Consider the following 16,416-nt stretch of genomic DNA (forward strand, 5'->3'; position numbering starts at 1 on the left):
CATTAAGGATCTAAATTCAACACAGTGTATCTGTATATCAAGAGCTTTAGGCATACGGGGTAGATAAAATATAGTCCTTAATATAAAAATGTTGATAGAAAACTATATAAATTTTTATGACAGTTGCATTTATATTGCATAAATTAGATGTAAGAGTGGTTACAGGATTGAGAAATGTACTTCAGACTGATTTCTTTCTACATTGTAGCAGGAGGGAATCAGAGTAAAAAAAATATATTAAATAATAAGTTAAAGTGTTGGATTTGTGGATAACATACTCCTACTGTCAAACAATGTCAAGATGTTACAGATGTCAAGATGTTCCACTATGACAATGAGACAAACTGAAATAACTATTAAGACTTTATTCAAAATGCCAGGTCAGTGGAGGCAAGAGGCAAAGGACTGTGCTGGCTTCTCATGTCCCATTTTTCCCCAAAGAACAGCATCAGTGACAGTTAGGTGGAAGAGCAAAAATTAGGGAAAACCCTAATTTTTACTCAAGTAGCATTGAATAAAAGACCCTTGATATGATGAAATCATGAATCAAAGAGGAAGAGACAAGGAAAGACCAATAATGAAAAAGTTCTGAGACAAGAAGAGGAGTGTTTCAGCTAAGAGTCTTGATTAGAGGTCTCTTGAATGGAAGGTTCTGAGTTAGGAGTGCAGATATCTGCATCAACATGGATGGCCCAGGTGACCTGAGTCCTTGACTGCAAAGTCCTTTATAAAACTTCAATCACTGACTGCATACCTAGTCTTGAGTGGAGAGGACAGCTTCCTTCTATGAGTCTTTCCAGGCAAATCATTAGGAGTATAATTGGGCCTGAAAGATTATACATAAGGCTCGTGCCTGGAGTCACTCTTGTTTTTTTTTTTTTTAACATTTATTTTTTATTTATTTATATGCAGTGCTGAGAATTGAACACAGTGCCTCACACATATTAGACAAGCGCTCTGCCAGTGAGCCACAACCCTAGCCCCTAGAGTCATTCTTCTTGATTCCACCTTTTTATGTATCTATGTGTCTGAGTATGTGCTTGTGCACTTGTGCATGTGTGCATATGTATGGTTCTAGAGATCAAATCTAGGGCCCTATGCTTGCTATCTAAATGTGCAACCACTGAGCTACCTTTCTAAGCCACCTCTTGATCCTTCCAGGCCCAAGATAGAAGCTACCAATCATGGACTCAAATGAACCAGAAATCGAAAGTCTGTGATCAAGACTGTTTAATCTGTTAACCAGGGTCATGATCAAACCACCCCAAGTGAAATAATGTTCTACCTAGAAAGATGAAGATGGCCATGAACCTATACCATTAAGAAGCAAGGAAATTATGTCCCACAGGAAATTAAAGTGTATTTGAAAGAACCAGGTACCCTCTGTCAAAGCTTTGCAATGAAATATTCTATTTTGTTATGTTTATTTATCTTCTTGTACTATGACGTATTATAAACAAATATGTGATAGTGAGTTTAGATGAGAAAAAGCCTGTTATTACCATGGACAAAATAACCTTGATGGTACATAATGAGTCCCTTATTCTGCATGTTCTGGATGTCCTCATCTTTGACAGAGTGAGCTGACATTTAGGAAGGTATTTCACTCTGGCGGTATTAGCACTCTATAAGTTTATCGGGTCCAAATTAATAAGGTTAGGGCACTTGAGATACCAGAAAGATCTATAGTTGGAGAATATTTATTTTTGGTATAGGGTGGCATAGCAATCAGACATTTGTATACAGAATCAAAGTGTATAATATGCAATATTTAATCAAATTCAGTTTGGTGTCAGCATCATGGAACAGTGGTACTTATATATTTGGTAAGGTGGAAGTTACATGGGATATGCTGTGGAGAGACAAAAGAGGTTAGATCCTCTTCCCTACCAGCTGCCAAATCAACACTGTAGGCTAAAGGCACTCTTGTACTATCAGTTTTGAGGAGTGGGGGAGTGGAATCCTTCACATTGACTGTGATTTGGACAATCTGTCTAGCTTATTGAGCAAAGATAGTACCCTTGATCCAACCCAAGAGTGTGAACCCAAACCTGGCTAGAATCTTCTCTAGCTTGAGGGGATGGAATCTGTTTTCTAATTCAGATATCAATTTAATAGTATTACGTGGAATAAAGCAGTGAACCAATCTTAAGAGAAATGTTGAACTGCAAACTGCAAAATAATTGTCATTATTTTTGAGATTCTTGTAGGCAAAAACTCATGTTGTACACCCAAGAAGTATCCCACCTCCTGCAGTTTAATAGCTATTCTTATTTCCCAATTATTTGAGTCTTTCAAAAGGGGTTTAGGGTAATTGAAGGCTTTAGAAGAATGTTATAATTATTATGGTGTTAACAATTTTGAAAATAGGGTGTTCAGTTGAAAGAAGTGGACTGAGGTCTAGTGAAACACTCAGTATAAGTGAGAGTCTCATTCTAGTCCCAGAACAACAGTGTGGCTTGGCTTGAAGGGCTGTTATAGCATCTGTGAGGGTGATATGCACCTGTTTCCTAGGGGCAGCAACTAACTCATCATGGGTGGTACAGACCTGTCCAGGCCCCTGTTGTCACCAGTTGAGAAAGATGAAGGTTTCAAGTATTCATGTTCTCTCATAGCCTGCCATTTCGTTCTCCTCAGGCATCCAGGGTACTCCGGAGAAAGGGGTTTGTAGAGACAACTTCAACAAGATACTATTGGACCCTCACCAACTTTACCTACATTGCCTCATTCATCATGAAGGCAAACTTAACATTAAATCTGAAAAACCTCTTTGGACAACTGGACAAAACAATCTTGAAGGGCTCTAAACTCTCTTTCACTAAATCAAAAGTCTGAATTATTCATTGCTTTGTATTTCATCTGTTGGTGCCAGGGACATGTCTAAGCTAGCTTAGGGCATTGTTCCACAAACTCAGTGCTCAGGGTGTCCAATAATTTTAAATCACAGTGCCAGTTGACTGTGAGCAATAGGTAACTACTTACCCAGGTTTTTGGAGGCCTTTGTTGGATCCTAATCTGACTCACAGGTTATATTTGGCCAAAGATTAGGGAGGCTTACTAAATGAAATGATTCATGGTGCCCCTGAGAATCAGAAGTTTTTTGTAAGCAATTTGTTAAGTAATATCCTATTGTTCTATTCTAAATAAGTTATCCAGGACATTCTTCATAATTGACTAGATAATATTAGTAGTCTATTGACCAAAATGGGAAAATTAGCCTTCTGATTTCTTTAATTTATAAAAAGCACTCCCCCAATTTATTCACTTCGTTAGGGGTAGAACATGGATTTTCATCTTTAAATTTATATTCTTGAAGCAGAATTAGCATACAAAGAAGTATGATAAATTGTATTTCAATGACTAAGACTTGATAAAGGTTATGCTTCATTAATCAGATTCACTTGCTAAATCTTTGAATAACAAACACAAAAAATAGATAAATCAAATGGCAGTTAAATTGTGGTAGGCAAAATTATAAACAGTTCCTTATCTGCCAAGATCCCCTACTAATTCAATCAAATACTAATCTAGATAGTACTGTTAGAGGTACCAAGCAGATGAAACTAAGGTGATGAATTAACAAACTTTAAGACAGTGATTTTCCAAAATTATTCAAGCTTAATGACTTGAGCCTGTATGGCAGTAGAGGAAACCAAAAGAACCTCTCATATATATATGGAGTAAGTTAAGAAAGGAGAGATAAGGCAGAAGGCAATGCAAGAGAGTTTAAAAAACTAGAAATCAATCAAGCGGTAATTCCAGCCAATAGCCAGAAGGGAAATGTTGACCCTATTCTTACAACCATATAGAACGGAGTTCTATCAATATCCTGCATGAGCTTGAAAAGATTTTTTTAAATGAAGAACCCTACCAACACCTTGATTTTGACCCCATGAAACCAACTGAATTACATTTTGTCTGCACTTCTGACCTACAGAACTTTAAAGTAATAAATGAGTCTTTTCTTAAGCCAAAATTTTGTAGTGATTTGCTACTAACCAAGCAAAACAAAACTAATATGCAAACCTATCATTCTGACATTATATAATTAGAAGAATATAATAGTTATTTAATGAATTTATTAAAAGTAAAATTGTATATTATAATATTTTAAGAAATATTGAATAGTCATTTCCATTTTGAATCTAAGATAATGATGTGAAAGGTGAACTTCTAATTTGGGTAGTCCTTAATTTCTTTTTATCGGCTCATATACATAATATATTAATGTTCCATGTCTAGAACCAACTTTTATATTTAATGGACTGTATGTAATAATATATTTTGTAATGTAATTAATGGTTCTTTTATTTTCTGAGAGTCAAATTAATGACATGAACTAAATTATGGCAAACTTGAGGACTACGTATTATAAATTTGTGTAACTGCCAAGAAGATTATCCTGTTTTATTCCAAATATTTTTTTCATAAGGTATACTTTTATTAGTTTGCATCTTAGAGTTTTACTGGAAATAATTTTTATAGGTTGTCTTTTATTTTTATCCAATTTTATTTGGCAATTATTATGTATTTCTACGTTTTTTTAAGCTTTAAAATAGGTTCATTATAAGAGGACATACTGTGCTGAGATTTTTGAATGTTCGTTAGTAAGTAGTAAATTAGTGCAACACAGAATGGAAGTTGTCTAAATCCTTTTATTAAGCAATAAATGAAAGCAAAATCATTATTAAAATTGCACATGCTTCTGTAGAGACCATTTAGACCTTAAGATCGCAAAAATGCAATGTATTCTTTGTTTTAGAATGCTAAATATTTTAACTGCAAAGTAATCAATATGGTTATACATGCCAGTTTCCCACTCACCTTTTTTTTTCTTTTCTACACATAGTTTTTATTCCAACTTTCTAGCAATTTTGATTATGCATTTAACAGAACTCCTGGAGGATCATTTATGTTTATTAGCATAAGAACAAAATACTATATAAATTTTAGTTGACAATATATTTCTTTCTAGCCCTGGGGGGAGGGAAATGTTTTCTGTTAAGATAAGGGAAAATTTTTCTTTCACTTTTTTGTGAGTATAGATGAGCATTGCCTGATAAAATACACAAACATTCTGGCAGATCAAAGTCAATTCTTACAGCCAATTTTCTACAAGATGCCCTAGCAGGGAAGATAGAATATCACCATGCATAAAAAATTTTCTTTTTCTAGTGAGGTTGTAGAAGATCATTATTTTTATGCTTTCATCAAATGAGAAACTCTTTAAATAAAATAAAAGTTACGTGATCAGGTATCGTGGACTCTTTGCTGCAACAGAAGCAAACATCTTTGAATATATAGCTATGTTGTTTCAGGATTTAATTGGCACTCATAAAAATGTATCCTGTGTATTGACCCAAACATATGATTTCATAAAGGTTAAATATGGATTTTCAATTTTCTCCTAACCTCTCAAGCTACTGTCATTCTCAATGACTTCCATTAAATGAGTAAAATAAACCTGGCAAATACTGATGTAAAACAACTAACAAAGTTATGGAAGACAGAGATTTTGTCACAACCAAGAATTAAAAGTATGTAATATTAATAATAAAAAAAAATACCATGACTCTTATAATTTATATATGATACTGTTACACAGTTTACAGCAAATTAACTTATATGAGTACAGTCTTTTTTCCTATTAATTAAAAAAAAATGAATGTAGAACTATTTGGCTGACTGGGCTATTTTTTGGTAGCAAAATTTATAAATGATATTTACAGACTTTTACATTTTTGCATTATTAATGTTGGTAAATAATATATGTAACATTAAACTTTTGGCCGTATATATCCGTTATCAGAAACAGACCAAACAAGTACAAAGGTTCAAGTATCCTCTAATAAATTGCTTATATTTTTCATAGCCTTGTAAAATTTAGTAATTACTTTTCTAATATTAGTAGATCTTTAAAACACATAAGAAAAGGCTTACAAATTAGATATGGCTATGGAATCGATTTTCAAGATAAGGAGATAGTGTCTTAGAACATTAAATTCTTTATACTTGGCAAGTCATGATTAAGAAGTATCACAGTTGGTACATCAATCTTTTTACTAAAAACTCACTGTTCTTTCCAACAAATGTTTAGCTGATTTTAACTCTTTAGCTACATATCGTCATAGGATACTTCCAATCATAAAATCATGTATTTTTAAGGCATTTAACATAATTATCTTTTTTCCCATATAATAATCTCAAAAGAGGTCATCAAAGATTATATCTGATGTTAGATACAGTTTGAAATTATTATAATGTGTTTAATTTTTTGTAAAGCATTGAAAGTTAAGTGTTTTGGGAAAAAAAAGTAGTTACTACCAATCAAGTATCCAATGTTTAGTGGGTGATAAAAAATTAATAAAAAGAACCCACAGCCATTCACTTTAGTCTGGTAGAGAGAAATTCAGAAGAAGATACAGGTTTATGACAACAAAATACAAGTGGCAAATACTAAATATCCATTCCTTATACTGCTGTTATCAAGCAAGAACTCATTATATAAGTTAAATTCTATTTAATATTCTTAAAAATTGATGAGAAAATAAACAGAAAACAGGAAACACTATTCAACTTGGATATATTTGTAGCTCTTTAAACCCTTCCTTCTTTCTGAATAATATTAGTATTGTGTTAGTAAATACCATACTCTTTATTTATACATGTCACTGTATTCAGTGAATAAAATTTAAACATATATATCAATATGAAAATAAAGTTTTTGTAGTGACTAGTTCATATTTGGTTTTTCTGTCTATATTTGGAAAATTCATTGAGAAAGATAAAAATTATGCAAATAAGTAATATGGTCATTGAAAACATCAGTTATTTTTTATTTATTGTTTTTACTTCTAAAGTAATAAGAAAAATGCAGGACTTTCAAAAAGGAATTCATCTAAAACTGCATCTTCTATACCAGCATCTTTTTCTGGTTTTGAAGATTAGGATCATCTGAAGAAATTAAAGAATGATAGTTCTACAGCCTTTAAGAGGCAAGATACAAAGTAGAAAAATATTAATCTTCAAGTGTTTGAAATGGTGATATATAGATAGTAATTTATTTATACCAGGATTCAATAAGATATTATAAAAAAGCATATTGTGCATCAAAACTATGACAATTTTCTGATAGAGCCATTCAGCAATGACATGGGCTTCTTCCAAATGTACTGTGGTTCCTATCACTGAAAATAACAAGTAGGTGAAATGATTTTAAAGATCATTTCCAATTTGAGATTATGTGAGGTAGTAGGAATTCCAATATTACACTCTGGCAAACGAAGGTATGAGAATTGGACCAGAAGATGTTAAGGTTTCTTTGGTGGCTGATGAATCCATGGTTCCATGGTAAGTATTTTCTAGCCTTGGGAATTTTTATTACAGAGAGAAAAATATTAGATCTCCACTCATTCAAACTCCTTCCTTCCATTTGCATTTTCATCCCTTAGATTTCCTTAAATCTCTTATAACCTCATTCTGTGTTCCTCTTTAGAAAGTGAAAGTAAGATTTGTAGGTCCCCAAATTTCCTTCCCTCCCTCCCTCTCTTTCCCTTCTTTTATTTTCTTTCTCTGTATTCCAGGACTAGATATATACTAGACCTTCAGTAATCACTCAACAAAATTTTGTTGCTTAAATGAATACTGGAAAAGAAATTAAGGAAGATATTAATGTAAATATAGACTGTAGAAAGTTGAAGTAAAGGGTAGGATCAGATGCTGGATAGTAATGTCAAATACATAATGCTTGTTAGGAGTCACACATTTTTCTAAGAAATTTAAACTAGTCTTCATACTTAAATCCTCAAAAGTGTGCTTTCCAGTGAATACTATAGTTATCCTCACCTAAGTATAAGAAATCCAGCTTTCTAAATTCACCTAGCCAATGATTAACAAGGTTGGGATCTAAATCCTGGGCAACTCTCCAAAGTAAATCACGGATAATCACCATGCCTCATCATGGAACTCAGAAGTACCAAGGGTTGTAAAGAAAATCCAGGTCAGCACTCAAGAATCAGAGTGCATATACATCCATAGGTCAAAATAAGACATTAAGTCCCAATGATACCGCTGGTTACTAGTGACGAATTTAGCTCCCTCAAATACTAAAGTTTGAACATTAGAGAAGCACACCAAGGCAAGCAAGCATATAAAGCAAGGTTCATTTTAAAAGTGGTAACATAGACTTCTTCCTCGAGGGAGAAGGGGACCATAGCCGGTATCCCAAGAAGCGAGCGAGGTGTTCTGCCCCTTTTATATGTCCTAGGCTTCCTTTGCTCTCCTGCCCTCTTATCCTTATCTTTTTCCTTCCTGCCTTTGTGATTAGGCCCAGGAATGCTTGGTGGGATGGCCAAAAGGTGGGAAACAGGTGGGCTGGAGGGGGAAGGGCAGGATGGTGCAGCCCAGGACTCATTAATTAACAACTTTATAGCTCCCTGTAGGGAGGGGCAATTCCTAGGACAGGTTACCTTAGCAACAGGTTGGAGCAGGGATAGGTTCTTGATAAGGGTAGAAGAAGAGCTCTGAAGGAATTGACATTTCAATCCCTCAGGGGACAATCTCCCACTTCCTGGGACTCACTCAAAATTGTCCTGACTTGATCTGACCTGACTTAATTTACCTACCTATACTGACTGTCTGTCTAATTCTGGCTTTACCAACAGATACACAGAGGAGAATCAGAAAGATATTACTCAAAGGGTACATAGCCCAGGTAGTGGTAAAGGGAGGTGTCATAAAGGACAAGAGATTGAATTTTAATTCCAGCCTTAGTTTTCATTAGAAGTGGAACTATGTTTGTTCCCCTCTGAGTCTCAACATTCTCATGTGTAAAATAGCAAGGTTTGACTATAATATAATGGGTCTTCATTCCCTTTGAAATTTTAAGTTAGTGTTCAAGAGTTCAGTCAACCATTTTGATATGGGATTAAAATTTCAGGCAAGGAAAATAAGCCAAAGCCAAGAAAAACTGATTTTAAAATCTGAAAAGTTTAGAATCTTAGCAGTAATACATGAGTATAACAACATTTATGTCATTTGATAACTAGGGAGAGTTAACTCTGATCACTCTTTAGGTATAGAAAGTGTAAATTCTAGAAGTAATAGAAAAAAAAATATATATATATATAAATATATATATATATATATATATATATATATATATATAAATATATATATATATATATATATATATATATATATATATATATATATATATATATATAGGCTGGACCTTTAAGTAAGTTCATATTTTTCCTGTCCTCAACATGGGATATGGGAATGCCATGTTTCTTAAAGGCACCAATCTATAAAATAAAGAATCAAGAAATTATCACTGAAAATATTGGGAATAATTGCTGTAGTTTCTTAGTTTTATGTGAGAGTTTTTAAACATAATTTTTTTCAATTTCTCTTAGAATGTATGTTAGTTTCTTTAGGCTACCATAACAAAGCCCCACAAAATGAATGACTTAAAAGAACAGAAATATATTATCTCATAGTTCTGAAGGCCAAAATTCCAAAATCAAATTGTGCACAGAACCATTTCTGAAGTCCCCAGGGAAAATCTTTCCTAACCTCTTCTAACGTCTGGTATCCCGGAAAAATCATTGGCCTTCCTTGACCTGTAGCAGTATAAGTAATTTCCCCACTTGTATTAGGGCCCAGCCTAAGTCAGTATGATTTTGAATTAAACTAATTACATCTGCAAGAACACTATTTCCACAAAAGTTCACATTCTAAGTTTCCAATAGGCAGGAGTATTTTGGGAAACTTAAGGTCTAAATGTTTTTGTCTTCCCCCAAATTCATATGTTGACGCCTAAGTTCCATTTGTGATGGTAGAAAAATGTGGCCATTGGGGAGTGATTATACATGAAGACAAGGCCCTCATGAATGGAATTCTTTCCCTTATAAATAAGAGTTTCTAGAGATCTTTTCCCACCCTTTCTATCATGTGAAAACACAGTGAGGAGATTCTACTTACAAGGAAGAAGCCAAGCCCTCTGAGAGCAAATTTGCTAGTGTCTTGATCTTGGAGTTCCCAGGCTCCAAAATATCGAGAAATAAATTTCTGTTGTTAATCAATTATTCAATCTAGGATATTCTGTTATATCATCCCGAACAGAAATTAGTATCAAAAATTTGGATATTATATAACAAACACCTAAAAATATGAAAGCAGCTTTGGAACTAGAGAATAGATAGAAGTTAGAAAAGTTTTGAAGTCTATTCTAGAAAGAGTGTTTATTGTAGTGAATAGAATATCAACTACAATTCTGGTGGGGGCTCTCAGAAGGGGAAAGCTGTAGAGAAAGCCCTGGTTTTCTTGGAGATCTAAGTGGTTATGATCACAATGCTGGTAGAAATGTGGATGGTAAAGAACATTTTGATAATATCTCAGACCTCTAGACATTACTGTTTACCCAGATACAAGGCTGCTTTCACAGTTTTAGTTATTATTATTATGATTATTATTATTTAACTACACAACAGCAGTGGAAAGCATTACAATTCTTATTACACATATAGGGTACAATTTTTCATATCTCAGTATATAAAGTAGGTTCACACCAATTTATGCCTTTATACATGTACTTTGTTGTTGTTTTTTATTTTTTTTTGCATTACAAATCTTTATACACATATATACCACAATTTTTCTATCTCTGTTTGTATATAAAGCATGCAGACACCCAATTCAAGTATTCATACATGTACTTTGTATAATGATGTCCATCACATTCCACCATCCTTGCTAACCTACTGCCCCTCCCTTTTCCTCCCACCCCTATGCCCTATCTAAACTTCATCTATTCCTCCCATGCTCTCCCTCCCTACCCCACTATGAGTCAACCTTCTTATATCAGAGAAAACATTTGGCATTTTTTTTGGTGGGGGGTGAGCAGATTGGCTTATTTCACTTAGTATTATCTTCTCCAAATGCCATGATTTTGTTCTTTTTTAATGCTGAGTAAAATTCCATTGTGTATATATGCCACATTTTTTTTTATCCATTCATCCACTGAAGGACATCTAGGTTGGCTCCACAGTTTAGCTACTGTGAACTGTGCTGCTATAAACATTGATGTGGCTGTGTCCCTATAGAATGCTGTTTTTAAGTCCTTTGGGTATAGACTGAGGAGAAGAATAGCAGGATCAAATGGTGGTTCCATTCCCAAATTCCCAAGGAATCTCCATTCTGTTTTCCAAATTGGCTGCATCAATTTGCAGTCCTACTAGCAATGTATGAGTGTACCTTTTTCTCCACATCCTCGCCAACACTTATTATTGTTTGTCTTCATAATAGCTGCCATTCTGACTGGAGTCAGATGATATCTTAGAGTGGTTTTTATTTGGATTTCTCTAATTGCTAGAGATTATGAACATTTTTTCATATATTTGTTGATTGATTGTATACCCTCTTCTGAGAAGTGTCTGTTTAGGTCCGTGGCCCATTTATTGATTGGGTTATTTGGTTTTTTTTGGTGCTTAGCTTTTTGAGTTCTTTATATACCTAGAGATTAGTGCTCTATCTGATGTGTGAGGGGTAAAAATTTGCTCCCAGGATGTAGGCTCTCTGTCACCTCACAGATTGTTTCTTTTGTTGAGAAGAAACTTTTTAGTTTGAATCCATCCCATTTATTGATTCTTGGTTTTAATACTTATGCTATCAGAGTCTTATTAAGGAAGTTGAGACCTAATCCCACGTGATGAAGATTAGGGCCTACTTTTTCTTCTATTAGATGCAGACTCTCTGGTTTAATTCCTAGGTTCTTGATCCATTTTGAGTTAATTTTTGTGGATGGTGAGAGATAGGGGTTTAACTTCATTTTATTGCATATGGATTTCCAGTTTTCCCAGTACCATTTGTTGATGATGCTATATTTTCTCCAATGCATGTTTTTGGAAACTTTGTCTAATATAAGGTAATTGTAATTTTGTGGATTAGTCTCTGTGTCCTCTTTTCTGTACCATTGGTCTATCAGCCTGTTTTGGTGCCAATACCATGCTGTTTTTATTACTATTGCTCTGTAATATAGTTTAAATTCTGGTGTAGCGATACCACCTGTTTCACTCTTCCTGTTTAGGATTGCTTTAGCTATTCTGGGTCTCTTATTTTTTCCAGATGAATTTAATGATTGATTTTTCTATTTGTATCAGGAATGCTATTGGGATTTTGATTGGAATTGCTTTAAATCTGTATAGTGCTTTTGGTAGTATGGTCATTTTGATAGATACCGCTAAGAGTTTCATAGAGCTTTAAAATGATATTCTATACTATATACTGATGGTTTAGCTCTATAATCCTGTGTATAGATTAATATAGGAAGAGATTTTTTGAGTAACTGAAAAAGTGAATGGACAAAAATAATCTTTCTAAGATTTCACAAACACTTTTTTTACTTTAGCTCTTTAGAAAATGTTGATAGAACTTCTCCAAACACTTAGTTTGTTAATTCACTAAATAGTTATTGAAGTTATAAAGCACTGTATAAACCCAAAGGAAACAGAGGGGTCAAAATCATTTCCACTAACAGAATTAACTCAGGTACTATGTGATGTTGATGAATTTTATAAACAAATCACATTACTTCTAAACTATATTATTATGAAGCTTATGTAAATAAATGACAGAAGACCTGAAAGAAAGTAAAAGTTAACATCCTCTTGTTGAAGTTAAGGGTACTTCAGCTCCCAGGATATACTCCCATCAAGGGTCAGATTTCTCCTCAGAATAGGAGTGAGTCTGCTCTCACCTGAAGATTGTTGGTCCCTTGATGAATGCTTTATTTTTTTTAGCATAGTCACATGGCTTTTAAAATACAGTCATAGCTTCACTCAGATTTTATCTTAAATTGTGTGTCCTATGGAGTCTACCACCACTATAATGTTATGACCATAACTCATATTCTGAGAAGCTTTAGTTATATCTTCCATGGAGTTGCCTCAGGAGACATTGGAGGAGGTGGAGCAAAAGGAGGCCAAACATGTTGGTGCAATGGCACACACTTGTAATCCCAGTGGCTCAGGAGGCTAACACAGGAGGATTGCAAGTTCAAAGCCAGCCTCAACAACATAGCAAAGCCCTAAGCAGCTTAGCAAGACTGTGTCTCAAAATAAAAAATAAAAAAAGGAATGGAGACGTGGCTCAGTGTTTGAGTGCTCCTGGGTTCAATCTCTGGTACAAAAAAAAAAAGTCTAAACATTGTTTGAGGAACCTCTATATTCTCTAATAATACACCATACACAGAAGCCTTTTGGCTTAAATGTAGGAAAGGTTTTGACAGTTTTAAAAATACGTTTACAAACACTGTACTACTATGTGCCATACAAACCACATTGATCTGCAAGATCAATCCATCTATTCAATAAATGCTTAGTTTCCCTTCTATTTTCCAGGCACTGTGACAGGATCTAGATATACAGTTTACAAAAGACAAGGTCTTACAGCTTACAATTTATAATGAAATCTCAAAGTGCACCAAAGATTAGCACATGTTTGGTAACTGCAGTGGCAAGGATATACAAACCTTGCACTGTGAAGATCTAGTGGAACTGAAGTCAGGTCACATGAGACAAGATAGAGAGCTAGAAAAGCTCATATAGATAGCTATTGTGTCCTTGATATGACAGAAATTAGGAAAATATGGTAGTTAAATTCATATTTAAGCAATGGAGTGAATAAGGAGAACATGTTAACATGGAAAATTTAAAGAGTAATTTTTCTTTCAGTTGTGAATGGAATGTAAGTCAGGGAAAAAAATGAATGATAATCAGAAAATGTCAGATAATGAAAAACCAGAATTCTTAAACAAGAAGTTTGAACCAATAAAAGGGAGACCATAAAATTAAACAAAATCTTTGAATGATGCCATACACACGTTTATATTTTAGAAATATCATTTTGGTATCATTGTAGAGGACACAATTGAGATGCTAAGAATAGACTCAGGCAGAGAAATTAGAAGCTGTGGCAATCAGGAAATAAAATAAATGGAAATCTGAATTGAGCCAAATAAATTGTCATGAAAAGAAGGAGCTATGAAAGATAATAAAAGGTTGAAATATGGGATTGTTGTGACTACTATAGCCTCTCTCCTGCTTTTCTTTTTCCCATCTGAAAAAACAATGGTACACCTTATAGTGTTACACTTTAATGTAATTTTATTGCCATTTTCTGATGCTTGTATATGTAGTCAAGCTTTTAAAAATGTGAAATGTTATTCTTTTCATATTCACTAAATCTTACACAGCAGAACACTTGAAACTTGAACATTTAATCACTAAGTATATTCTGCCCGCATAACAAAGCTCAACATTATAATCCTCCAGTTATTACAAGATCTGTGCTGTCTCGGATACATTTACACTTCAATTACAATTACAATGCTTTCATCTTAACAGCTTCTAGTTTCTGAAGGATTGAGTCTCAAGGATTATGTTATAATGAGAACAAAGGTTATTGACTACTTTTCTCATTTCTTTCTGAGATGCTTTACTTGCCAAATAAAAGTGAAGCAGAATTTATGCCAAAATGTTTTCTCCCTCCAGGAAAACATAATGGAAGTTATAAGAAATCAGGAGTTTTTACTCCTTCCAGCTGAGGAGCTCCATAAACTACTAGCCAGTGATGATGTAAATGTTCCTGATGAAGAAACCATCTTCCATGCATTAATGATGTGGGTCAAGTATGACATGCAGAGGCGATGCAATGACCTGAGCATGCTTCTTGCCTTCATACGACTGCCACTACTTCCACCACAGGTAATTATGTGTGCTGCTGTTTTCATAGACACAACTTACTGAAAAACTATTTTAAAAATAAGCATCACAACATGTTTTATCTACTCACATGTTAGAAGTCTTGGTTAAAACTTGTAATTTTGCAAATTATCTATGTACAGCATTGCTAATCCAGGGACTTGGCTTTATCAGCTGCTATGGCCCTCTCATCTCTGCTCTCAGCGCCGCCATTAATTCAGGGAAAGAAACTGGACTGGACGAAGAGTATGGGGGATGAAGAAAAGACAATCAGACACATATAGAGAGAAAAAGGTGAGGCTGGGGGTGACACTGCTCTCTGATGGAGAAGCAGTGACCCAGAGCTAGCTCAGCACATTTATTATATAGGACTCATCATCAAAAGTTTATTTGTGGTAAAGTTTTTAAAAAGCAGACAATCTGAAGGATGCAAGACTGCTAAGACATTAAGGTCATCTTATTATGCTCAGAATTTTCTATCCCAGGGTGTTGGTGCTGAACTCAGGGTCATGTTTAATAACTCCGAGCCTTTGCACATAATTTCCTCTGGCTGGAATCACCATAGCAATTGGGACATCTTGATCTGCCCTTTTACACAGGCTGTTGCCAGCACAAACTAAGCCATGAGAGAGTTAGAAATACCAAGATTTAAATCATGTCTCTAAACAATGAGATATCCAAAATTAATCTTGAAGATGGAGCTGACGTTTGAAATGATATGTTAAATTTTATGTGCATATATTTTATTGGGAGACTTATTCCTTTCATCAGATTCTTCATCTGGATCCAAATCATCACAAAAAATTTTCACTAATACATATATTACTAAGAATATAGAGACTTAGGCCATCAGGAAAATATAATGGGAAAATATGAAATGGTAATAGCTAATACAGAAGTGAAGTTTGTGGTCATATATTAAGATTTAAAAAGTTTAAAACATCTCTGAATCAAAAGTAGAAAACCATGAAGACATACATAGAAAGCAGTAATTTTGTTTAATTTACTATTGAGAGGAAAAAAAGGAGCTAAAACAGAGGTAAAGAATTTATACAAGTACCTCCTAAACAAATTACATGAGTTTGTCATAATGCGGCACTTTCAAAAAGAAACAAACCATGGATTTAGATTACCGGACAAAGAATAAATTGTGATACCAGAAATGAATTTTTTCAAATCTCCCATGCTAACTTCTGATGTTAGATATTTTCACATCTTGTATCCTCTCTCAAGTCACAAGTGGCCGTTGATCACAACTAGCCAAAGATAGCCAATGATAGGTAGATGGTCGTTATCCAATAACAAATGCTAGGGCATAGTCATTATTATCTAGGCATTTACACTGTTTACTGAAATGCAGGGAGCATGGAGTTAAACTGGTGCTCAATAATTATCAGAAATATTAGGATGCCCAGCAGAGGAGATCAAGAATGTAACCAGGGCTCTATCTTCTCACATATGTTTTTTCTTTCATACCATCCTTTCCCATTCTTCTGTCATCAGCTATGGGGAGAAGTTCCCACCTGAACATCAGAAAAGAGATACAATCCTATGAGATCATTTTGTTCTTAAAGCTATATGTTATGTATTGGGGTATGTTTCTACTGGTTCAGCTTCTTTATCTTCCTTAGTGAAGAAATATTTTAACATTAAA

General features: G+C 34.1%; 1 protein-coding gene across 1 annotated transcript in view; it reads left to right on the plus strand.

Moving 5' to 3' along the window:
• Klhl1 (kelch like family member 1) overlaps nt 1-16,416 on the plus strand; it is a 404,701-nt gene that overhangs the window by 208,673 nt on the left and 179,612 nt on the right. Inside the window, exon 5 of the mRNA XM_046466456.2 lies at nt 14,553-14,765. Coding sequence (XP_046322412.1) covers nt 14,553-14,765 — 213 coding nt within the window. The remainder of the gene's footprint in view (nt 1-14,552; nt 14,766-16,416) is intronic.

This window comes from Marmota monax, unplaced genomic scaffold (genome assembly GCF_021218885.2).
Source record: "Marmota monax isolate L192 unplaced genomic scaffold, Marmota_monax_Labrador192_F-V1.1 WCK01_AAM20220418_F8-fsc00049, whole genome shotgun sequence".
NCBI classification, from domain to species: domain Eukaryota; kingdom Metazoa; phylum Chordata; class Mammalia; order Rodentia; family Sciuridae; genus Marmota; species Marmota monax.